Consider the following 25,999-nt stretch of genomic DNA (forward strand, 5'->3'; position numbering starts at 1 on the left):
TATAGGTCAAGCGGATAGAAAGTATCGCATGCAGCCAGGCTGTGGCGATGATTGAGTGAGCTGGTTGTTGAGTGTCAGTTACCTCGGAGATAAGCGTGGTCATGTCGATAAGGGTTATCGGTTTCTCAGATAACGCGGCCCCCTGACTTGATGCCTCAGGCAGCAACTGTCACCTCCGTATCACCACGAATCAACATCCGACTGTGGAAGGAACGCCGCAACATACAATACACAACACGCTCAATGTCATTGGCTTGAACTATACCTGCGACAATTTCTAGAGGCMCCCTGCCACTTCAAGCTAATATTCAGGCCATTTCTTATGGCTATCCCACATGATTTATAATTACAACAGCTCTTTCGTGGAAGCAGTCCTGTGCGCCTCACAGACTGTCTCCGCACTGCGGAACAGCTGCCACCACCATGGGCCTTGATCTGTTCTCTCCAGTCGCCCCAGTGCGTCTGAACATATTGCTACTTCCGGTCGGCAGGATCAAGCGATCCAGATTTCTTAGCTTTGCTACAAGATTACAAGCCGAAAAACTCGTCCGGCTCGGCGACATCAGCCCTGATGAACGTCCAAATCGAAGTATGACTCCTCAATCGCCTGGTCAGAAATACACAAGCTGACTGAATATTTTGCTTTAGATATGTTTACACCTCTGGCGTTTCCTAATGGATTGATTCTATATAATATTTCATTCTCCGTGCCGCCCACCTCCCATCTCGAGCTGTTTCCGTTCGAAATATTTCGAGAACCTCTCGTGGTGATTGCTATTGCCGACGGCGCCGAACTACAGCACGATCAAGACCCGGAGAAGGAGACAAATGCAAAGAGGAATAGCGGGGTAGACATACCTCCAAATCCCAGTGGGTTAGAGGATTTAAAACGGGAGCTTTCGTGGGTCAAAGAGCAGAACCCCAGGGCCTTGGTTAACCAACTCCTTATTTTTGATTATGAGGGTCTTGAAAAGTCGATAAGCGGTCCGGACGACGTCATATGGGTGCCCGCTCCTCAGTTCTCTCGGCCCACTACGATCAAGACGGTCTTATGCGACATAACTTCTCTATTGCTCGGCGAGATGGACGGATTTGCGAAGCTTATGCAGAGTATACCAGCTATTGATTCCCCCAAAGCTTCTTCGTGGGGTCCTCGAAGAGGCCCAGAGCTGCGTCCACGACCTATAGACAAACTCATGCACAGAATGACAATGCCAGCTCAGTTTCCAGTGTCAAATGGCGACTCACAGTCGGCAACAAGCTCTGGTAGATCTTCTCCGGCTCCCGGTAGCCATGATTCCCCAACAACCTTTGATGAGATCACTCGATCTATTCAAGTTTCAAATCGATCTGCTACAGGCACGCAATCAAAGGAGAGCAGTCGTGATCGAATGTCTATTCAGGGCCTTAGTGCTGCAGATCGTACTAAGAATAGGATCAAGGGTCGTCTTGGTGTAGTTGTTGGTACGCTTTATTTACAAACCGGCAGGTGGCCGGATGCATTGAAAGAGCTTGTTGAAGCTGCAACCATGGCCCGGGCGAGTAGTGATTACCTTTGGCATGGAAAGGCACTCGAGTCTATTCTCTTGTGCCTTTTGATGCTCGGGTGGGCCGGTATGGACTTCCAGGTAAGCTATTTGGTTGATGGTGCGGAAAGTGAAAGAAGCGGATAATTAATTTGCCACGATCAGGTCCCTCAAATCTGCTATCCTGTGGCTGAAAAATCCAGCTCTAAATCGTCGCATTCAACTCCCGTGCATAGCGTGACGGACGTAGTCGGCTCCGGACAATCAGCTGCTGGAAACCGGCTCATATCATTGCAAAATCTTACGAACCTTTTGCCCGACCTTTGTAATAATATTCTCCACCTCTACAATCGAGCTGCCGTGATTACGGACGAACCACTTCCTCCTTTGGTGTTTTCAGAAACAGTCATTCGCCTATCACGTGTACTTTGTGCAATTCGACTCCGTTCCGGTACCCTTGACGACAATGCGCTAAGACATATCGTCATGAATGAAACCCTCACGCCTTCACATACTGAGTGGCCTCGCGGGGCGCCTGTCTTGAAAAAGAATGATATTGCAACCTTTCTGTTTCGTGCCATGCCTATCTCTCTCGGAGTTGAGCTACCTATCACCGATGCGGCACCTATTCTTGTTGGTATATCATCTGTTCTTTCGATCCTCGATCTTCCCCGGAAAAAGGCTCTTGTTCTGAGAGAATTAATCTTGCTCATGGTTCCTGGGCTGGTGGAAGCTAGGAAAATTGGAGCTGCCGAAATAGGTATCCACCCGGCTGCAGGACTCTCGACATTAAGTGAGGCGGCTTTTGAAATCAATGCATTGGATGTAGGTCGAGGCGATATGGGGGAAAGTACACGTGCCCTTCTCACGATGATTGGTGAAATATACGGTGTTCAGCCTTCCATTTACCAAGAGCACAAGAAAAGCGAGTTATCGTCAAGGCCTTCTTCTGCCAAAGGCAGCGGGATGAATGAGAAGGAATATGACTCAATTGCATCTATTGTCGAACGCGCTTTTCGTCATGTGGCTCTTGACGGATATGGTGATTTAAGTCTGAAGATTGCCATACTCAGAGTGTCAATCAATCTCTGCGAGGCCCTTCCTGATTTTGAAGGCGTACTGCAATACACAGTCGAACTGCTTCAGACCATCAGAGGGCATCTCATGCTTCCTGAATTTGGGCGAAAGCCACCTATCTTATCCTCCGACGAACAGGTGCGGTTACTCAACACAATAAAGCGGACCGTTGGCGCAGCTCATAAATTGGGCGCCACTCATCTTGAGTCGGAGTACTGGGATGACTTCCTCGTTCGTGGAGTCACGTTACTAGAATTTCCGGAATTCAAACGTCTGTTTCGCCGAACGAGAAAAGATGTAAGCATCGCAACTGTGGCTGACGAAAAATCAAAGAAAGACCCATTTTTGTATAATGCATTTGCAAAAACAGACTATAAGACATCCGAGGCTCTAATGATCGCGAAAGAACTCGCAAGTTTCAAGGTTACCCTTCAAAATCCTTACGACTTTGAACTTGAGATCGAAAGTCTGCAGTTACAGGGTGACAATACAACTCTTGATGCTCGCACGTACAACATAATAGTACCCCCGTTGTCTCTGTACGATGTTATGGTTCCGGCTATTATCAATGAGGTGGGTGCGCTCAACATTACCGGCTGCACAATCAAAGTCAAAAATTGTCGTTCCAGGACATATCCAATATTCCAATTCCCTTGGAAACCGACCCCTGAGGTTAAGCTCAAACGCACCGGCCTAGCTGCTAAAAAGCCACTTTCCGAACGACCACTATCATGGAGTTCAACCACTTCAAAGGACGGAAAAGTTCTTTCAAAGATTGGACCAGAGACTCATACCTGTTCAGTGAAGGTCATCCATCCGCAGCCTTCAGTTGTCGTTCACTCCACTTCGCTCTCGCAATCTGCTTTGATGCTGCTGGAAGGAGAGACCAGAACTTTTGATATCACTTTACATAATGTTTCCTCGTGCGCTGTTGGTTTCATTTTTTTCACATTCCAAGATTCAACCACCCGGCAGTTGCAGAACGCGCTTAGTAACAAAGATCTCCTCCCGGCCGAAATATATGAGCTCGACCTCCAGTTATCCTCCAAACCTCCCTTACGCTGGGTACGCCATGGAAGTAAACCCGATGATGTGACGATTGAAGCTGGGGAGAAAGCAACTTTCACTATCGAAGTCTTCGGTAAACCTGGTCTACAAGACGCGGCCGTCCAGATCGATTATTGTCATCTGGGAGACAAGCCGGATTCCATTCCCGAATACTTCTATACGCGACAATTATCCATACCCATCACCGTAACAGTCAACGCGAGCGTTGAAGTGGCACGATGTGATCTTGTTCCACTTTCGGGTGACATTTCATTCTTCAACAACCAAGTCAAGGACTCATCAATGTCATCTCAGGTTGATAAGGTGTACTCCTCACCATTGTTGGCAAACCACACAGCTCAAATCACATCTACCCTCTCTCATCTTAGCTCCGATTCACATTGTCTTGCTGTCCTCGATTTACGCAACGCATGGCCAAATCCTCTTTCTGTTGCCCTTGATGTCTTTCGAGAGAAAGATCAAGACGAGTCCTGGGTTACTGTCAAAGGCACCATACAGCCTGGTCAGATCTCGAGATTTATTCTTGTACTTCCCAGGATTTTCTTAGATAACCCTCATGCTGCTATCCCCATCTTGCACTCTGTGCGAAGACAATTCGTTGTCAGTGCAAATAAACTTACATTTGAAGCTGAAGCGGCAACTCGAGAAGCATTCTGGTTCCGTGAGGAACTATTGAGGCGTTTACGAGGAACGTGGCGGGAAGAATCAACAGGTCGAGAAGGCTCGGTTGACTTCCGCAGTGTCAGATTTACTCCAAGAATGGTTGATGCAATGCGACTCGAGGACCTAGAGGTGACTTTTGCTCTGACTTCCTCGGATGATCAACAATCTGTGGCCCAGGTCAAGAGCTCCAAGTACACCGCGCAAACCAATGGCTTCCTTGAACTCACAGTCGAGATTCAGAATCGCTCTTCGCGACCCGTACATCCAATACTCCGACTCCAGCCGGGTTTATGTAACCAGCCCAGCACCATTGCGCTTGACCTCTCGAAAAGACTAGCGTGGACTGGCACTTTACAGCGTGCGTTGCCTGTGGTACCTGGCGGGGGTAAAACCGCTGCCAGCCTAGGGCTTATATTTTTCTGTCGTGGGGAGTATGAAATCGGGGCAAGCGTGGAGGAAGTTCGCCTCATGAAACCTGTGACAGGGAGCAAAGATACGTCACATGTTACCAGGGACATCGATGAAATATTCATACCGGACACATTCCCTGCAGATGGAGGAGCCAGGAAGAGGCGCATTTGGCACGCTAAGGATCATTGCGTGATTGCCGCGTACGATTGATGTGCTACGCATATCCAGAGAGTTTTACATGTTTGATGATATACATAATTATGTTGATGTGATGCAAATCTGCTGTATATACCCTGATTTTTCAAAGCGGCTTTTTGCATTTAGCTTGAATTGGGCATGTAGATGTATAGAAAAATCTTTGCTTTCTGATTATGAGATAATACATATATCAAATCTTGAACTCCACAAATTTAGACCACAATCGAATAACGCAACGAGGACGTTATATTGCACTATAACACAATATTTGGTTCCACTCTTCCCCGGAACCTCACGCATGGTCCCTTAAGTAATATGTAGGTAGCTCTCAGGCGTGGGTATGACCAGTAACGACGTTTCCTGACGGGTATTGTCCGTGGACAATACGTTTTCGATTGACACGGCGGAAGGCCGTTTCTTTCATGCCTAGTCTACCGGAAGGTAATGTGCTGGTGCCTCTCATACTCATGTAGCATGCACCGCAACATCTTCTATGTGCCCATTCACAAAGTACTTTCGATAATCCGTACATCAGCTAGTGATGAGCAGGCTCCTGTAGCGACAGCAAAATTAGCTTCACCTTCATTAGGCAAAGCCTCAAATGCATTGCAGAACAAGATCTACAATCGCAAAAAATGCATCTCGATCGATCTGAGATGCATTCAGCCCCAGGCCAACGAGCAACACCCTCTTCTCATCCGGAGTCTTGGTTGCGATGGCACTGCCAATCTGCCGCGCAAGAAGTTGATTCGTCGTTTCCTGTCCAGAAGCATGGCCCCCAAGAAGAGTAGTGGCAGTCAAAGAGGAGAGAGGAAGTAGACTGCTATCTGCGTCTCCTTCTGAGAATGTATGGAAACCATCGGTTCCTGGATTATTGTTCTCAAGCGGGACATGGAGCTGGAATGATATAATGAGTCTTCATATAAGTTGCTAAGGTCTAAGTAACTTACCCAGTGAGCTAATCTGCCTTCTTGGGATACAGTGACTAAAATTTTATCACTGAATCCCATGGAAAGCACGTCTGTCAAGACACCGTTGATCTTAACCGAAGCTTGTTTGGTCTGAGCTGGGAAGGGGAGATTCAAGATCTCACTGAGGCTGTTCAAGTCAACAGTTTCTGCCATCGCGACGAGTTTAGGCTTAAAGTCCTTTTTATATAGCGAAACGGTATGCCTGAGTTGTAGAGGAGAAGGTGTTTGTATGCAGAACGACCAGACGTTCTCATTCGCTGGTCATGGATTAGTCATCACAGCTTGATGAGGGACAAAAGCGGTGAGCGCGGGCGGTGAGATTTACGTGGCCATATTTTCGGCAGAACCTTTTACTGCCGCCAATTAATTTTTTGATAGCGCCGAGTTTTGTTTTTGAGCAAGTCGTTCGATTTGGGCGGTTTCCACAACAATCATGCCTCCTTTCAAGCCTAGGGATCGCAAGCAAAGGGCCAGGCGACAAGATGGAAAGTCCACTGCCGCGCCGGTCGACACCAATGTCACTGAGATCATTCCTGTCTCCAAAGCGGAGAAAGAAGCGAAACGGCAGCAGTTGAGGGAACAGTTGAGGGAGCAGCAGCCAAAGATGTCGTCGAAAAAGAAGAAGCGTCTTGACAAGTATATTGTATGACTGAACTCGATTTGCAAGTGGAAGATTCATCGTTAACGAGGTTGTAGGACACCAAATTGAGAAAAGACGAAAATTTGGAGTTCATGAAAAAGCTTGCGGAGACGAAGCTCGACCTTTCCGAATTTCGAAGCATCAAAGACATGAGTAAGAAGGAGCGAAAACGACAAGGGAACGTCGATAGCACATTACAATCGTTGCAAGCGGGACTATCGGGCGATGAGTCGGACGAATTAGAAGCTGGATTGAGTGAAAAGAATGCTTCGGCACCGGATATCCCAAAACCTGCTCCTCAGGTCCAAGTCGGAAGCGGTCTAAAAAGGCCACTTGATCTTGGTGCGGATGGATTTCCGATCCTCAAGAAGCGCAAAAGGACCAAAAAAGCCCAGCCTGTTGTTCAGGAGGTTACTTGGGAAGGGTTCGATTCGGGCGAAGAAGAGGCTGATGATATGAAGGATGATGACGTTTCGGATGTTGATGAAGTATCGGATTCGGAAGGACGCAAAAGGAATAAATTGGATGAGAATGAGAATGAGAATGAGAATGATTCATCGCATGGTGAAGATAAGGAAACGAGTGATGCAAGTGACGATGATGAAGATGACAGCGACGAAGACGATGATGATGAAGAAGAAACGGACATACGAATTCGACCGAGGAACTCTGCATTCAAATCCTGGGCCACGCAGCAAATCAATGAAGCTGTAGGCTTCAAGCCCAGTTCAGACCTGCCTCTTTCGGAACAATTGCCTGCCTCTTCTGAAATATTCTTGAAAGCGGGCAAGCTACCGAGAAATACAGTATACGAGGAGGAGCCCTTGCCTCTAGAACTTCAAGTTACTACCGGAGACCCTAATCGCAAAGCGTTCACCGTGAATGTCGAGCGACGAGAAGAGATTCAGGAAGCTCGTTTGAAGCTACCTGTGGTGGGCGAAGAACAAAAGATCATGGAGGCTATATACAACAACCCGTCCATTGTGATATGGGGAGCTACTGGCAGTGGTAAGACAACACAATTGCCACAATTCCTTTTCGAGGCGGGATACGGGCATCCCGATGGCCCAAATCCCGGCATGATAGCTGTCACTCAGCCTCGTCGTGTTGCAGCAGTGAGCATGTCGAAGCGTGTGGGAGATGAACTTGGTCAGTGTTCAGACCGTGTATCCTATCAAATCCGGTTCGATACCAATGTTTCCAGTAATACTGCCATCAAATTCATGACCGATGGTATTCTGCTACGAGAAATTGCCAAAGACTTCTCACTAAGCAAGTACTCAATTGTGATTATTGATGAAGCGCACGAGCGTAGCGTCAATACTGACATATTGATTGGTATGATCAGTCGAATCGTCGACCTCAGAGAATCCATGCGCAAGGAAGATCCTTCAGTCAAACCGTTGAAAATGGTCATCATGTCGGCCACGCTCCGCATTTCTGACTTTACACAAAACCAGCACCTATTCCGCCACGGAACTCCACCATTAGTGCAAGCTGAAGGCCGACAATACCCGGTTACTATTCACTTTGCACGAAAAACTCGCCGAGATTATGTGGAAGAAGCGTTCCGCAAGGTATCAAAGGGCCATCGAAAACTTCCCCCCGGTGCGATGCTTGTCTTTCTTACAGGACAGAATGAAATCAAGCAACTATCAAAGCGGTTGAAGCAAGCTTTCAAACCTACACAGCGAGGTGAAACGGTTCAAGGAAAGCTCCAGCTATCGGCCGCTGATGCACCTCTGGAAACAGAAGACATGGAACTAGGCGACACCGGAGCTGGACCACAAGGAGGTGACGACAGCGATGTCGATATTATCGGGCTGGATGATGACGAGGACAGTGAAGATGAAGATTTTGACATTGGCGAAGAAAGTGTCTCGTCTTCCACCAAAGTGCATGTACTACCATTGTACTCACAATTACCGACCAAAGAGCAATTAAAGGTCTTCGAAACACCTCCAGAAGGCTCACGACTCATTGTGCTAGCGACAAACGTTGCCGAAACCAGTTTGACGATTCCTGGAATTAAATATGTCTTCGACTGCGGGCGGTCGAAGGAGAAGCAGTATGATTTGAATACTGGAGTTCAAACTTTCCAGATCGGCTGGATTAGTAAGGCCAGTGCCAGTCAGAGAGCTGGTCGTGCTGGACGTACTGGTCCCGGTCATTGCTACAGGCTGTACTCCAGTGCGATATACGAAGCAGATTTCGAGGAGTACACTGAACCGGAAATTCTACGAACTCCCATCGAAGGTGTAGTGCTCTCAATGAAGAGCATGGGTCTCCACAACGTGATCAACTTTCCTTTCCCAACTCCACCCAGTCGTCAAGGTCTAGCGAAAGCAGAGAAACTTTTGAGATACCTCGGCGCACTGAAAGCTGATGGTCAGGTTACTGAGATTGGAAGGAAATTGTCGCTGTATCCTCTATCGCCCAGATATGGCAAAATGCTACAGATTGGTCATCAGCATGGTTGCATGCCTTATGTGATTGCACTCGTATCTGCACTGGCAGTTGGTGATCTTTTCATTCAAGAAAGCGAGCTTGACTTGACACTTGTGAAACAAAATAAAGATATGGAAAAGATATACACGAATGCGGACAGGTTGGAAGACACGCAACGCGAAAGCCGTCGTAAAGACTTCAACCGAGTACAGCGATTGTTAAGCAAACACGACGACACCTCCGATGCCTTGAAGTACCTTTCGGCTATTTGCGCATATGCATACTCGAGCGGCTCTCCCGATGAGGAAGAGTCCTTCTGTGAGCAAATGTTCCTCCGTGGAAAAGGTCTCAAAGAGGCATCTCAGCTTCGAGGTCAACTCACCGAGATTGTCCGCACCAACAATCCAGGCCTCTTAGGACCATACGAAGCTCGTCTCCCGGAACCAACAGCTAAGCAGGTGAAGGCTTTGAAGCAGATCGTCACTGCCGGATTTATCGACAACATCGCTATTCGCGCGGATACATGTCCTGATCCCCCGGAAATGCCGCGAAAGCCACGACGTGCCATCGACGTACCTTATTATACCCTCTTCAAATCTCGAGAAGGTCGCGCCGCAGAAATTTCTGAAAAAGCTGTATACATACATCCTTCATCAATCCTCGCGCAGTTTACACCCAAGGAGATGCCTCAATACATAGTCTACTCGCACCTCCAGCGATCAACAGCTTCCCGTGTTCCGGTATCAGCAGACGACATTCCTAAAATTCGAATGTTTCCCTTGACTGCGCCAAGTGGTCCACAGATATCAGCCCTCGCGAATGGGACACCGCTCCTTGAATACGGTAAACCGATTGGCAAAGTTGAGTCATTGGGCGGGGTACCTGAGCGTCGTCAGTGTGTTGTCGTGCCTTCTCTTGTGGGTGAGGCCGGCACTACGGGATGGCCTTTGCCTGCGAAGAAGGTTGTGCAGGTCAAGGATTCAAAAGAGGGATGGATCGTGGAGAAGTTCTTATAAAATAGTGTATCTGCACGATCTCATTGTATATAATGAAGCCTAATGATATAGAAGCATATTGCGTTGATTGAGTATCGATATGTCCAAGTGTCGTTGAATAAAGACTTGATTTTCGTAACGCCAGTAACCGCCCGCCAAACAAGTAACGCCGTTAATGCTGTACAATATCATGTATACGAAGAAGAAAAAGCATCAAGAATATCATCGACGACGACTCCGCTCATCCCGTTCTCTATCACGACCACCTTCGCCCTCCTCTCTCCTTTCAACCTTCTCCTTCTCTTTCGTCGCCGAACCCGCATCTTTCTTTTCCCAATCCTCCTTGATCCCCAAAGCCTTCCTCAACCTCTCACTCTCCTGTATCTTCGCCTCCGCCAACTCATGCACCTGATAGCTCTTCAATTGCCTCCTATCCTTCTCATACTGTCCACCGCCACCACTACCACGCTGTTGCTGCCGTCGCGAGCCCGATTTCTCCCCCCCTTCCTCCAACTCCTTCAATAATCTCGCCCTCAACGCATCGCACCGCTCATCAATCTCCTCCTCCGTCAAGACCGTTTTCTTGTCTTTCTCAAGCTCGTCATTCTCTTCCTCAAGCCGGTCGCGCTCTTCCAGGACCTGTAGCTCAATCGCGCGTTTCCGGTCGTGGTCAAGAATTTTTTGATCAGGTTTGCGTTGACGGAAATTTCCTAACCCTTTGTCATCGGATGATGAGACGGGTGGGTAGGGGGCGCCGTAGCCTGCATTGCGTGGTTTGAGGAAGGCGCTGTTGCGTTGGACGTAGCCAGATGTTCCGCTGCCACGCGGGGTGGAGAGGCCGACGTTGGAGGACATTTTCCTCGGTTTCACGCAGTATCAGTTATTGGGTTTAAAATTTGACGTCTGTTTGAATGTAGCTTGAATGGAAAAGACGGTTGCCCCCAAGTTATCATATCAAGTGGAAGATGTTGCGGCATGGCAGTCCTCAAATTACTCCATCGATGCGGATCAAATTTTATCCGATGGATATGAACACAATATCGACGAAAGCTTAGCTGCTTGTACTTGACACCGTCATTTTAGGGCTAATAAATTAAGACTCTGATCTTATTTTAATAATTTAATTAGGGGGCAGTCCATGTATACAACGAGATGTATGGTCCGCCGACTTACTCGATCTTATTCATGCTACCAAATAGACCCATCAGAGTGCCCAGGTGCACTCATCAAGGTTGAATATATTGTGGCCGCAATATAAGTCTTGATGCCCAATTTTTGCATCACCCGTTGATATCACTTACCTACCTAGGTATGTATCTACTCTGGATACTCGTAGGACCTTTAACAGGATCTCTGGTACATGTATTGATGGATGGATGGATCCAGAGATCAATGCAACCTCTTCGTCCGTTGGCCAAAATCCTTGGAAGCCCAAAATCAACCGAATCGAATACTATATACAAGCAGATTCCCACCTCATCGCATTAAAGCTTATTGGTACTTGGAAAAGATCAAATCTAGATAATGATACTAGCCCTTGGACGCTATCTCCCTGTTTTCGTGTTATTATTTATGACGTTTGTGTACATTTACACTTGTAACCACATGATGGTGGTATAGGGCTGATGCTCTTTAATTAAGCTTGTTTTTAGGCACCGGGTACCCAGCCAGCCGGGCCGCGCGCCATTCTAGGGCCGATCTACTCCCAACATTTAATCTCCAGGCTAGCCTTGGCTTAGGAGGTGGAAGGATGGATGTAAAGCAATCTGAATTAAGTATCTATAAGAATAAAGCGGATCACATGTCGTTGCCTCTAGCATATTTGCATGCTCACATTTTCCATCCGTTTGTTTATTTGAATGTTTTCTTTTCCTTTCCTTTCAGCTAGAATAATAAAAGCAACCACACCGTATTTCCCCGGCGATCCGCAAAGCAAGGTGAAAAGAACATCAATCAAGCGAGCAATCTCCATAAAAAAAGGACGCCACAGCCCACGCCATCTGAAACCGGATATGAGTGACGGATATTAAACCGAGTATAAATAGGCATATCTTCGTGGCAATCGGGGTATGCAATCGAAATCCATCGCACCGTCCCACGCCTCATCGCATAAAACAGAAGGAAGAAGACTTGTCCACTGACACAGTATATAGCCCCATGCCAGCGTGTCCCACACATGAACACAATGAAAATAATAAAAATGAGCAGGGAGAAAAAAAAAGAAAAAGACACAGGAACAGAAATTTGAACATGAATAAAACCAGATATATCTCCCTTGAAGAATTCCTGTATGTATATGACCCTCCCGACGATAATAATAGAATATAAAACACAACAGAAATGAGAGAATTAGTAATTTGCACCGCTGAAAATGGGACCCCGTCATTTAAGCTCGTGATTCAGATGGAACACTGACTGCCACGGTGACCTCAGCTCCAGTCTGATGGGTAGTCGTGGTAGAGTCAGGTATGGCAGCAATGGAAGTGGTAGCCAGACCCTTGGAGGTTTCGATAGGTCCGTCAACTGATCCATCAGTGGCAGACCCTTCATGAAGACTCTGAGTATCGGTGGGTGGAGGKGTAGGAGGTGCCACACCACCAAGTGGTCGCATGTCGGCAAGCGATCTGCGAGAAGGTTGTGGTGAAGACTTGTGTGAGGCTGGTGGCGTGGTTGAAGAATTTGCAGCAACGGTTGGGGCGTTAGGGTCAACAATAAGTTTCTCAATAGCCATGATTTGCTTGCCATAACTAAATTTCTTCAGCTGACTGAGCAATGGCTTAATCTCATCGATGATCATCTCTCGCTCCGAACCCTTCACTTGACCAAGGACTTTTTCTGTACCAGGAATTAGCACCATATCGTATGGTAGATAAGATAGATGACACAACTTACGAATTACATAATTGCCGTATTGGTCTCGCATCAAGGCTAGCAATGGGCTCTCGCCGCGGTCATTGTGCACTGTAAGCAGTCGAATGATTTCTCGTCGCTGGCTCTCTTCACCAAACTCGATACTCTTTTCCACGACGTTACTGGCAAACTTATGCTTGGAGAAGTTGTGAACATTCTTGACGACAGATTTGATCATTACAGATCGATCCTTCTCCTCGCCATTTTCAATGACGTGCTGGATGACATAGTTGCCGAATTGGTCAGGAATCAATGATTCTGTGCAGACGTGAAGCTCAGCAAGAATCGATTCACGGTCGGCAGTTTCACAATGTTCTAGCATTCGCTGAATGACTCGGCAGCCGTACGGGTGAGTGGCAAGTTTGTTGACATTACCCTTGAAGGCATCAATTATGAAGCGAATGTGTTGCGTGGGAACTCGCTCAATAGCCTTTTGAATGACATGGTTACCATTTTGGTCCCGGACGCATTTCATGACATGCTGGTCTAATTCCTTCACCATGGCGGCTTGTTGGTCGGTGAGGATATGTTCCAATGCCTTTTGAACAACGCGGCATCCATACATCTGGGTGGAGAGAGCCAAGATGTGGGATTTCATCTGATTCGCAAGAATCCTCTTCTGAGACTGATTCCCATGCTCAAAGAGTTTCTGAACGACGTAATTGCCAAAGACATCGGTCATGAGTTGCAAGCAGTTGGGCTGAATTTCGCGGAAGACTTGGTCTTTCTCATCGCTGTTGGCGGACTCGAGTTTCTGTTGGATGAACCGAGATCCATGTTGATCACCACTGAATTCCACAATGTGGTTGTAAATATCCTGAAATTTTGTCAGTCATAATTCACAACGACGATGAGTAATTGTATTACCTTGAGCTCGTATCGTTTGTTTGACTTATTGTGAGTCCGGAACTCTTCGAGGAGAGGGCTGCGAACAACCTGACTGGGGTCTGGTTCACGGTGGGAGACGCGTTGAACAATGGACGGCGGCAGATTGTTGTATGGCATTTGTAAGTATTGGGGAAAGCTATTTAGCCGAGCAGTTGAGTACCCGGAGAGATCGTAGCCATTAGGAATCGAAATACGTTGTTGTATAGCAGTCCCTGCAGCATGACTAAAGTCTTGATCCTGTTGCAATCCTCGCAGCCTACGGTCCAAAAGTGCTGCTTGTCCATCACTGATTTGAGCAGACATGCGATGACCAGAAGAGGGACGAAGTTGACTGGCTGCTACGGGAGGTGTCCGGGCACTGGAATAGAAGGAATTACCCAGGCCTCGGCCATAGTCACCAGGAGACTGGTCACGTTCACCGAGTCTGGATAGTGATTGATATGGTGCGAGTGGTCCATCGTTTGAGAATTCGGAGACATAGTCTTGGTAATTGACATCATCCGTTTGTACATGATTGAAGCGGTTGCCAGAAGAGATATCGAACGAATCTTGTTGACCATATGCATTGCGGTGAGCATTCTGATAGCCGTTATCGTTCAAATGCAGTTGATTTAGACCGGCGCCGATATCAATTTGCCCGCTGGATAAACGGGAACCTAGATTCTGAGCTTCGGCTTGGTAGGACTGATAGGCCGAGTGAGGATAATTGTTGGAACCGACGTGACGGGTTGAMCCAGCCGATATAGACTCTGACCCAACGTGTGAAAACGCGCTAGCTCCCATGGACACAAGGACTTCTTCAGATCGTTGCGTATTCGGCACCAAACTCGACTTCCTTTGGAACCCACCTGTAGTCTGGTTGTTCGAAAAAGAGGGGAATTGTGCCTGTACGGAGTGTTCATCATTCCTGAAGTTTCCGAAGTTCGATAGTGATAATCCCTCAGTAGCAGGTACTGAATAATTTTCCCCATTCGACCCAAGATAAGCCTTTGAAGCGCCGGTGCTTCCATTCTGACCGATTGCAGCGCTGCGTGGTAGTGAAAAGTACGAGTTGTTATCACCACTACCAGCGCTGGCTGGTGCGCTTCGATCGCCGGAGCGAGCCTCGATGGGAGATGTTTTGATGCTGTTCAAGGTCGACGCTGAGCCAACTGTATTCCAAGGAAGGCTAGCACGGCCAGCCCAGCCATCGGATTCCGATGTTGCCAACAAAGAGGACGAACCAGACTTTCCCTGAAAAGCGTTTTCTATCGAACGATGTTAGTCTTTGTCAGGTTATAGTTCCAGACGGTGTATTCGTACCTCTAGTTACAGTGCCTTCCGACTCACTGTCGGAACCAAACGTATTTCTAGACCATATGTTGTTGTTCCAGCGATCTTTACTGGCAGGAAATCCGTTGGCCATCCCAGCATTGTGTGTAGAGTTTGTACGGTCGCCGTTGAGTGTTGATGTACCGATACGATTTGGCCGGACCTAAAGACAGTTAGAATGATGCTGTTTTCAAGCCGATCGTAAAATTTGAGAGTCGTACGTTATTATGGACGGCCGCTCTGTTTGTAGCCATAGTAGAAGCCATGCTGCGTATCTCGTATGGCTTTGAGGTGATCTGTATGTATGTTGGTGTTTTAAGTCGACCGAGTGGGACTCGGGCGATGAGATGAGGTATACTGATTTATGAAAAGAAAATGCTTAGCAAACGAGCGGACGGTGAGGTTAAGATCGAAGTGCCTCCAGACCTGGCGATCTATGGGAGCCAACACCTCGTGAGAATGGGAGTCACTAACTTATCAGAGACAGGAGGCGAGAGGACACGCCAGGGTGAGAGATATGTGAATGCAATCCGAAATGGCGAGGATGTGCAGGTATTGAGCCAAAGACCAGGAATCGATGGAAAAAACTTCCGGCGTTGCAAAGCGTATGAATGCAAGGCAAGGTATCTCCTTCGACAAGCTCACTCAATCCTCGCAACGGCGGCAGACAAATATTGGTGTCTGTTAGTCGAGTGAGCGAGCGGATACAGTCAATTGACCTATGCTCCGTGCATGCCCCAGGAATTCAAGCAGTTGCAGATCGCATTCATGAAGGTTGTGGAGACCTCGAACGGGAGCCCTTTCTTCGACGAAAAAAGCAGCTAGGCGACGAACTGATGATTGGCGGAGGCAAGGGATGGAGGATAAAGGCCCGATGCAAGAAGGTAGGAGGAATGCTGTTTATCGTGCACGCCGACAAGTCAAGAACTGATAGTCGGTGTGGGAATGTGTCGAGGAGACAGGCCCGCAGGAGTGTGGCAGGAGAAATAAAAAAAAGAGTGAAAAAGAAAGAAGTGAATCCCAACGGCGACTTATTAAAGGTGCTTTGAAATGTCACACAGAGGGGTTGGCACTTTGGACTCCGAAGGATGGGGACACACGACAGCGCTCGATCGATAGAAGTCGAKCTCTCTATTGTATCCCGCCCGTGAACGCCTGAGTTGATGTTTTATTTTGTTCTATCTTTATTTGAAATGACCGCGAGGATATTCGGTCGGAGATGGTCGAGACGGTGGATGGATGGTCGGAGTTGAGGATACGCAGGACGTGAGGGTCGTACAACGGAAGGCGTAGTTTCAGCGAAAGGGGAGGGGGATAGCGTTTTGAGTTGGTGGAGAGCAGGAAGAATATAAAGAATTCTACAGGAAGAAGCGAAGATGAAAAAAGAATAATTAAAATAATGAGAATGGCAGTCCTCAAGTGGCTGAGATGTCCAGGTAAAGAAAAAAGAAAAAGAAACGGGGGAATGGCGAGGAATGATTGATGAACGAACAACAGAGGGAGGGAAGGTTCAAAAAAAAAGCTGCGAGGTTCTGATAAGTTGCGCTAGTGGATGGAGGAGGTGGATGCGATCTGGCTGGGCTTGGCGGCTTGCCAGAAACCCAAGGCACTTACTTGCCCGAGCGGGACTAGCGCCTTCCCTGGATGCAATCGAATACACCCAGGAACATTGGTATACATTGATAGTTGTTGTATTCCAGGGTTGTAATTGGATGCAACGAATATGGATATCGTCAGGCGGATGACTGCGATATTTGGCTCCGTGTTTCTGCCAGCGAAGTCCCAGGGGCAGCAATGCCAGTATCCGTTGGATCAGCGGCTGAAGATACAATGAATGAGGGAATAAATACTCCGCACACTCGCTACAGTGAAAGAACCTTACGGCTTACAAGCAGGTCTGTATAATACGGTATGTGCGGTACTTGTACTGGATGCGGTGGTGAGCGCCTTCCTTGACTCTCAGTACGTGCTGAGGGGGGTGAAACTAGCAAGTGCTTACTTGAGAGTCAAGGAAGGAGCGTCGGAGCAGACTTAAACGTCAGTGCCGTATTACTTGTTCAGTCTATGATCTGTAACTTACGTTCTGTATTGAAACCACCTCAACAAAGTTCCCTTGACTCAAATCTACCCCAAGCAGATGATACTATTGCCCTGGGTCTGCAAAGGCTATTTCCTAGTCCATCGATGATCAGGACATTCCTCCTCATACTTTGTACTGCTCCGTACTAGTCTCGTATGATGTGTAGCATTTGCACATCTAAACTAGCGAAATAGTGTCATCCACATGGCCATCTCTCATCGATTCCATGCTCTAAACAAGGCTGACAACGTCACGCCATCCACTTGTTTCTATATGTCTTGTGCTGTTATCCCGAACGACACTACACTATGCTGACATGCGAATAATACCCTCGACTCCCACATAGAAACCTAACATACATCATCGACTTGAATAGTTCAACGGCAGAGTTCAACAGAGTCTTCGGTCAATTCCAAGTTGTTTATTGAATCTAATTCTAAATGCCAATCACGATGAATGCGGGATGGCCGCCCCACCAGTATCCACCCGACACAAAAAGCTTCTTATGCCGCAGTTGGGACTCTTTGATCAGTGAAGCTTTTGGTGAAGTTTATGTTATGCTCATGACTAGACGATTCTTTAAGGTGCGGGCGGTGCCCCTGCGGAAAAATCGCAGTATGGAACCGATGAGACACCCCAATGAGTTATTTTTCTTCAGGTGACGGTTCCAGACATACAAACACTCTGGATGAGATCTAGCCAAATCAAACGGACAGTATGAATCATTGATATTCTGTCTAGAATCAATAAATGCGAGTCATACAAACTGTTTGTACTGATCTTGACATGCTAAGGACGTATCAACGTACTGTCATGGGTGCGATACTTCGTAGTACAGTTGCAAGGGCTTTATTGGAGGATCGACCGCCAAGGCCAGAGCTAAGCTTAGCCTCGTCAGTAGCGTCGGAGCCAGGCGCTGCAAGTGCTAAACTAGCGACATACATATCTCCCGAGATCAATCTAAAACAGTTTCAACAGCMCCTGCCACAACATTCTGCCACATCCATGTATACATTCACTATGTCTACATGTCCTTCAAATGTAGTATGTGAACTACACACAGTCGTCAGGCCACCGGGTTCTTTTTCCACTCAATCGCATCGTGTCCCGTCACTGATCACTCAGTAAAGAAATCAAAGGAAAATATTTCCGCCACTGCTCAGGAACCCCCAGGTACCGTGTCCAGCTAGCATTTCCAAGGCGGACCAATAACTGCCCAGAGAAAGAAAAATTCCATGTCGGCAGTGTCTAGGCATGTGACACATCCGATAACAAATTAAAATCTACCTTGATTCTCGGTGTATTCACGATGTGGCTCCTCTGCAAGTTATGCAGGGATGGACAGAAGGAGTAAAAAGGGGGTACTTATATTTACTTATCTGCTGGGTACCTATCTACGTAGGGAGAAGAGCTAGATTCAGTCACTACTCAAACATTGCTTGTTTGTCAGAGGTGGCTCACTAGGTATCCCTTGCTTGGGCCGATACCCAACACTCTATTGCGAGAAAAGTTACCTGCTAGTACGTACCTGGTAGGTAACGAAGTCTAGTGATATACGCAACTCAAAGTGTGCCTCAGGCGGGTCATCCATCGATTGATCGGGGTCGATCGATCTCCGAACGTTGTCGGAGCTATATCTCTTTTCTTTTTTTTCTTCTTCTTCCTCTCGTTCTACGCATTAATTTTTTTTTTTTTCTTTCTTTGGCAATCGAGCTCGTGGTGAAGAAAGGTTGGATTAATACTAAGAATAAAGTCAACTGGATCAGGGCTTAGGTAGGAAGCAACATTTTCATTAACCCTACATTCGTCCCTGCAGAATCGTTGGCTTTGCTCGGCATGGGACGCAAGGACGAGTGATCCTTTCTACTTGATCTCTATGTAGGTACAGATCTAAGCGTAATTGACTACGTCGGGGTAATACAAGATGTGACTACACTCCTACATAGGTACCAGACCTAGTCGCTCACCAGAAACTCAAATAGTGAGGACTTGAGGTAGGGTGCTAGCGTTGCAGTTCCGTGGGTGTTCATGTGGCATTTCTTTCCATTCTTTGGGCATTGCGGCGAGGTCGTATCTACCGTTCCTATGTACCGTATATCTGGACCTAAGGTCGTCCTTGGTATGTGTCGTTCGCAATAATTATTCTAGGTGACGCGATAATTGGAAGTCCTCCAGTGTGCCGTTATTGTTGATGATACGTCGTGTTGGAGACAATGCTTCGATGACACGTAAACATTTGGCGGTGTAAGAATGATGAGACAGCAGCCTACTAGTCAACGAAGTCACGTTCCCCATTGTCGTGATTAAAATATTTCGCACAGTGGGTGATTCGTACGCCCTCGATCTTGAGATTTTGCACAGTATACATTGGAACTTTGACACTAGGTCTTACGATGTCTAATGTGCGATGTCAGGTGTGTCAGTATAGCGACGGAGCGGGGAGGCAGCCTGAGAAATCAGGCTTTTTATTCCGTACTTAGTCCTCCTTAGCCCTAGCAGAGCACAATACGGAGATTTGTCGAGGATCAGGCATATTGACAGTCGTCTTGTCAACAACAGAGTTGTCGTGGCTACCCAGGTAGCTCGACAATAACAGACTTGACATGGGCAGATGAAAACAAAACACTAGAAGGTATGCCTTACTTCATCGATTTAGAGTTCATTTTGTTCTGCAGAGTATATACATTGAACTGCTCGAATAGATGCAGATCACTTGATCTTTTGCTTGACATCATCCAGATGAGCTGTCTCCACTGGACCTAATGGAGTCGGACATGGTTAGTCAGCACTCCTGGCAACACTTACGTTAACTTAACTAACTTGACTGGCTGTATTGATTATACTAATCATTGCTCTCACAAGAGAGTGGTATAAACTTCTTCAATGAATAGCGAATAAGATTCTGTATAAGCTCTATCTCAGAACAAGACAGTCCCATGATGAAGACAGTATCGCCGTGGCTTGATTTAATCTAGCACCAAAGTGCTAAAACACAAGCTGACTGGCGGGCAGCAGCAAATTGACGCCAACGAAGCGTGCGTTCCTGAGCGGCGCGTGCAGACCTTGCCGTTTCGGGGCCTAGCTCAGGCACCACAGGCCCCGGCTAAGCCCGTTCAGGCCTGAGGCACTGCGCAGCCTCGCCGTTAGAGCTGCCCTAGGCCCAATCGAGGCCCTCTCGCCCAGTCCAGCCCCGGCGCTCTCCTTTCCTGCCAATTTCCCAGTGCCCACCCACTTTTCACTCTCCTTCTTCCCCTTGTTTTCTTCTTTCCTCATCCATCTATCCTCTTCAACTCCTCTCACATTCCTTCACTCCTACAATCCTTTTCTCGACCGTCCTCGACTCTCACTCTAGGTGTATGCAGCTTCACTCTTTCAGCTGCTCGCCGCGCCATTCATTCGACCGTCAATCGCTCACTCATTACCGCTAGCCGATCATCCCGATTGTTTATTGACTTACGCACACCAACCATATCAACCMCCTTCATTTCGCACCAAAACAAACGACACGCCACACCAGCGTTATTCTATTCTTGGAGATATATCAAGAAGTCTTTATCACGAAAAATCAATTCTGCAAGCAAAATGGCCAACATGCGTGTTCTCGCCCGTGACGACTCGGATGGATCATTGACTCCCAAAACCATCAACCTGTTGATCTCGCTCTTGGTTTTGATCCTCCTTGCTATTGTGCTGTCCGGCAGTCTGCTGCTACTCCGCCAGCGTCGTCGCAAACTCGAGCAACAGTCTCAACTCCCACTATACAAGAGCCAAGCTCACCAGCGCCGCCTCACAATCACGCAAAACAGCCGAACTGGGTCCATTCACGTCTATAACGAGAAGCAAGATTTGACACAGAGCTCCTTGAGCCCACCACAAAGTCCTGTGCCCGAAATCCGCATCACCTTCCCCGAAGAGCACGACGAGCAGACCGGCAAGCCCAAGGCTGGTCGTGTTGTTGTCGTCCACATCAGCGAGAATGGTGGCGTTGGGCTGTCACCTGCCCACGACGAACTTCCTCCTTACCAGACAAACGAATCCGGTCGTTTCCAGTCGCTCGACTTGGAACGCATGGGTGGACTGAAGGAGAAGGAAGAGAGGTGGTCATAAAGAGGAGCGCCTTCTACCCTCTTGACATCTTCACTGCATCTCTAGATACCATAAATTTCTCTTACGCTTCAAAATTTCCTTCTCGCTTCTCTCCATTGCTACGACCCCATCGGCATGATGATACCAACTAAGGCGGGCGTGATTCTCCACCATCTATATTTCGCTTCCAACTGCACTGTTTCGGAACTCGGTTCACCTCACGAACAGGCTTCTTCTTGAATTACTTCATTTTTGCACATATGCAAACCTTATTGTCTATTTTCTATTATCATTATCATCCTTGGGATGGTATGATCCCTTACCACCGAACCGACACCTTCCGCCAGTCAATCGCGTTCGATTTGAATTTTTATGATTGTGAATATTCTGAAATTTCTTTTTCTACATTGCTACTTGGAGCAACCTTGTCTTTTCTAGGTATTTTCTAAGTACTTATTTATCTTCTCTCCAACCATCGATCCGCCTGCTCTCGTTCGTTTGAGCCTGGAACGTCATGAGGTCCTACGATGGAAGCAGACTACTACGGATCGGGTCAATTTCATTTTCATATTTTTTTCTACTCGGTTTTCTTCCCAAATTTGTCGATTCCTTGGGGCTTTTCACATATTTCCTCTGCAACTGGATATTGCCTAACAGCTTGGGCAGACTGTACTTAACCGCCACAATTAATCTATAAGTTAATTTGGTGTGAATGATGATTTCTTTTTCTTTTAGAGAGTAACATGTAATTGTTAATGACCATAGCTAAGTTCTCCGCAGGCCAGCTCGAATTAGCCAATTGCAGCCCCCCATGTTTAGACGTGGATCCTAGCTATCCACACTTCTGGCAAAGCTGCCACTTTCAACGGAACACCGCGGCATGATTTTTTGTCCATGAGCCGCCAAGACAGCTGCTCCGATCAATAACTCCTGTAATAGGCCCTGCACTCATTACCTTCAACTTTTCTGATATTCTCTTCTTTCACTCATTGAACGGATCGGACTTCATCCAATCGACCTTCGTCTCTTAACTGGTGCGATGTCCCCTCCTAGATTGGATCAGTGCAGCAACATGAATAACGCCTTGCTAATTGAAGCGTCTACAGCTATATACACTCACTCATTCTCCTTGTTACAACTATGATGCTCTCTTGATGGAGCTCGTTCCCTTTTCTACTTCTTAAACACCGACCACCCACGAATCCTTTGCAGCCGTTACGATGCTCGCCAACAAGCCCCAAAAATCGCCAGGCAGTCATGCTGCGAGATCCTCAGATCAGCCGAAAGCCAATTCAAGCGATTCCTTACAATCGTCGCAATCACCGCAGAATGAAATGAGAGGGAACGAGGGGAAAGCGGGATTGACGACGAGTTCGCAACCGTCCAAGGCTGAGATAACTAAGGCATTGGAAAGGGACTTCAAATGGAAGCATCTCGGTGCTGTGGGCATTCTTCTGTGGATTTGGTGAGTACTGCATCAATTGCCTGAGATGCTTAAGACTAACAAGTCGTAGCTTCTTGCATATTGTTGGCGTGTACTTTTTCACGAAAGGCTTCCTCCTGACTCGTCTTGTTCTTGATAACAAATCAACCTGTGACGTGGTGCCCCTGGATGTTGTTGCCACCAGCGGGGACTCAGAAAAGGGTTGCTGGCACCCTAAAACTTTCGATAAGGCCGTCTTCTTGATCATTGACGCCCTGAGATACGACTTCACTGTTCCCTTTCATCCGCAATTCGAGGGCGACGAGGCACGCATTTACCATAATAACATCCCCGTTCTCTACGAAACCGCAGTTCAATATCCCGAAAGAGCTATCTTATTACCTTTTATTGCTGATCCACCTACGACCACTTTGCAACGACTAAAAGGCTTGACTACCGGAACATTGCCGACTTTTATCGACGCTGGCTCAAACTTTGACGGTTCTGCGATTGATGAGGATAACATCGTTTCTCAATTGCGCGCTGCTGGCAAAAATTTGGTTCATCTGGGAGATGATACTTGGGACAAACTGTTTCCGGATTACTTTGATTCTGAGCTGTCGCACCCGTTTGACTCATTTAATGTCTGGGACCTGCACACCGTGGATAATGGCGTAAATGACAATCTCTTTCCTCTTCTCCATCCGACAAATTCGAGCAAATGGGATGTCGTTTTTGGACACTACCTTGGTGTCGACCATGCAGGCCATCGATATGGCCCAGATCATGCCGCAATGGCAGCTAAGTTGCAGCAGATGGACCAAGTGATTCGAGAGGTCATTGATAAGCTTGCCGACGATACACTGCTTATCGTCATTGGTGATCATGGCATGGATTCCAAAGGCGATCACGGTGGCGAATCTGATGACGAGGTCGAAGCCGCATTGTGGATGTATTCGAAAAAGGGCATCTTTGGTCGCACAAATGAGGACCACAAAATGCCGCCAGCGACAGCAAAGGAACGAGCTGTGCCGCAAATTGATATCGTCCCCACGTTGTCTCTGCTTATGGGTATACCGATCCCATTCAATAACTTGGGCTCTCCGATAGAGGAAGCATTTGCAGGGCCCTATGGAGCAGACATCAAAAATCTGGCGATAGTAAATCGTATAACGTCGGGGCAGATCAAAAGATATCAACACCACTACTCCGTAGCGCGAGGCGTGAACGACAGCCAGACTTCCGGCCCTTTATCGCTGTTGGCCGACGCAGAATTGCAATGGCAATCGTTGAGCAAGCTGAGCTCTAATTCCGAAAAGTACCGGACAGCATACAATGCTTACCGGGAATATCAGCGTGATACTTTGAATGTATGTCGCGCTCTATGGGCTCGATTCGACGTTCCGAGTATGATCCGAGGGATTGGAATACTCGCAGGCGGTATTGTCATTCTGATAGTGTACGCGCGTGGCATACGCAATGAATCCCGGCCAGATTTCGATTCGCATTTACTCCGTCGCATTGGCCTCGGTGCTGGTTTTGGTTCTGTTGTTGGTCTCATCGGAAAACGAGAAGACGCATTCTGGGCAGACATCGTCGCATTGTCTGCTGCAGGTGGCAGTATCGCATCTGTCGTGTCGGGCGCTGCCTTTGCTTCTTCCAACTTCAAATCACCCTTACCAACGTCACTTTGGAGCTGGTTTGCAGTCATCGTGACCGTGTCTCAGTCCATTGGCTTCGCGTCAAATTCGTACACGATCTGGGAAGATGAAATCCTCCTCTTCTTCCTCAATACTTTCGGCGTCTTGGCCGGGATATCCTCGATGAGACAAAAGTTGACATCTGACAGGGTTCTTGGGGTGTACCATTCTATCATTTTCATTGTCATGACGCGATTGGCATCACTCTCTCGTCTATGTCGCGAGGAACAAATGCCGTTCTGCAAATCGACCTATTATGCTTCGGCTTCATCATCAACCTCAGCTCCCTGGCAACTTGCCATTCCATTCGCTGTTGCTTTACTCCTTCCCGGTGTTGTCCGCTCGTTCTATGCAGGATCAAAATCGTACGAAGGATCAGCTACGCTCTGGATTGGTGTTGCTTTCCGGGTTGGGCTCTTCATCTCCGCAGCGTTTTGGGCTCTCGACGCTGCGGATAATGGCGAATGGTTATCCTTCGGAAAGGGGGCATTCAAGTCTTTTCAGATTATTCTAGCGCAACTGGTTCTTGCGATTGCGTTTGCAGCGGGAACTACGACATTCATTTGGGCTAAGCCATGCATCAGTATCAACGTTACGCCCGGGACAAGTACGGACCAGGCAGGAAACACACAACAGCCACAACCACCCCAGCGAACAACCATCACCATTCTTGGCTTCGGCAATGTCCACGGCACCCGATTCTTCCTGCTGCTCATCAACTTCGTCCTTGCCATCACCTTACTAAGTAAACCCATGGGCCAGGGCGCCATTGCCATCGAAACACTACAAATCCTTTCCCTGCTTGAAATTCTTGACACCAACGGCCTCACCACAACCAACTCGGCCATCGGCCCTATTGTTTTGGGTCTGCTAGGCTCATTCCACTTCTTCAAAACCGGCCACCAGGCCACACTGAACAGCATCCAATGGGAAAGCGCATTCTTTGCACTGTCATCCATCCGCTACCCCTGGTCCCCTCTCCTCGTGATCCTCAACACCTTCGGCGCCCAGATCCTCGCCGCCGTCGCTGTTCCCTTGACAGTACTCTGGAAACGCCCCGTTGATACACACGGTCGTCTACCAGTACAAATTTTCAAAGACGAAGACACCTCCTCCTCTTCATCAGATGGTACGATAACCGACACCAAACCCAAGACCGACAGCCCCATGCTCCGCCTCCTCTCGGACATCGTCCAAGCCGTCTCCACACACATCCTGTACTACGCAACCATCAACCTCGCCACGACAATGTGGGCGGGCCATCTGAGGCGTCATCTGATGCTGTACCGCATCTTTTGCCCGCGGTTTCTAATGGGTGCTGCTGTTTTGGGGGTGGTAGATGTCTTTGTAATTCTCGTTGGGTTGGGGTTCGGCGTAAGAGCAAATATGTTAAGTGTTACGGAGGTTTTTGGATGGTAGTCTTTTTTTCTTAAGAGCGATTAGAATATGCGGTGGTATGATATTGGATGGATTTATATGTCTATATAATCAGTATAGTATTTGTGCTAGTCTCGCAGTTTATCTCTCTACAACCTTTACCAACCGGCCAATCCCCAACTACGGATTCCAAAATGTATAAAAGGTGTATTCCAATCATCTAACCA

At 47.6% G+C, this 25,999-nt stretch overlaps 6 protein-coding genes across 6 annotated transcripts; 4 read left to right on the forward strand and 2 right to left on the reverse strand.

Annotated features, from left to right (window-relative positions):
* Nucleotides 1–423: 423 nt before the first annotated feature.
* BHQ10_000994 (uncharacterized protein) lies at nt 424–4,955 on the forward strand (the record flags this gene model as incomplete). Its single annotated transcript, XM_040882909.1, has 4 exons — nt 424–589; nt 649–1,628; nt 1,692–3,180; nt 3,406–4,955. The coding sequence occupies 4 exons, from the start codon at nt 424–426 to the stop codon at nt 4,953–4,955; spliced, it is 4,185 nt and encodes a 1,394-aa protein (XP_040729499.1).
* Nucleotides 4,956–6,347: 1,392 nt separating this feature from the next.
* BHQ10_000995 (uncharacterized protein) lies at nt 6,348–10,018 on the forward strand (the record flags this gene model as incomplete). Its single annotated transcript, XM_040882920.1, has 2 exons — nt 6,348–6,557; nt 6,611–10,018. 2 exons carry the CDS (start codon nt 6,348–6,350, stop codon nt 10,016–10,018), a joined length of 3,618 nt encoding a protein of 1,205 aa, XP_040729500.1.
* Nucleotides 10,019–10,219: 201 nt separating this feature from the next.
* BHQ10_000996 (uncharacterized protein) lies at nt 10,220–10,852 on the reverse strand (the record flags this gene model as incomplete). Its single annotated transcript, XM_040882931.1, has 1 exon — nt 10,220–10,852. The coding sequence occupies one exon, from the start codon at nt 10,850–10,852 to the stop codon at nt 10,220–10,222; it is 633 nt and encodes a 210-aa protein (XP_040729501.1).
* A 1,531-nt stretch (nt 10,853–12,383) lies between these two features.
* BHQ10_000997 (uncharacterized protein) lies at nt 12,384–15,372 on the reverse strand (the record flags this gene model as incomplete). The annotated part of the gene is made up of 5 exons (XM_040882942.1): nt 12,384–12,832; nt 12,890–13,724; nt 13,775–15,042; nt 15,098–15,269; nt 15,328–15,372. 5 exons carry the CDS (start codon nt 15,370–15,372, stop codon nt 12,384–12,386), a joined length of 2,769 nt encoding a protein of 922 aa, XP_040729502.1.
* A 5,396-nt stretch (nt 15,373–20,768) lies between these two features.
* Nucleotides 20,769–21,293, forward strand: BHQ10_000998 (uncharacterized protein; the record flags this gene model as incomplete). Its single annotated transcript, XM_040882953.1, has 1 exon — nt 20,769–21,293. One exon carries the CDS (start codon nt 20,769–20,771, stop codon nt 21,291–21,293), a length of 525 nt encoding a protein of 174 aa, XP_040729503.1.
* Nucleotides 21,294–22,492: 1,199 nt separating this feature from the next.
* On the forward strand, nt 22,493–25,814 carry BHQ10_000999 (uncharacterized protein; the record flags this gene model as incomplete). The annotated part of the gene is made up of 2 exons (XM_040882964.1): nt 22,493–22,737; nt 22,787–25,814. 2 exons carry the CDS (start codon nt 22,493–22,495, stop codon nt 25,812–25,814), a joined length of 3,273 nt encoding a protein of 1,090 aa, XP_040729504.1.
* Between the last annotated feature and the right edge of the window lie 185 nt (nt 25,815–25,999).

Source organism: Talaromyces amestolkiae (genome assembly GCF_001896365.1).
Source record: "Talaromyces amestolkiae strain CIB chromosome Unknown scaffold1.1, whole genome shotgun sequence".
NCBI lineage: Eukaryota > Fungi > Ascomycota > Eurotiomycetes > Eurotiales > Trichocomaceae > Talaromyces > Talaromyces amestolkiae.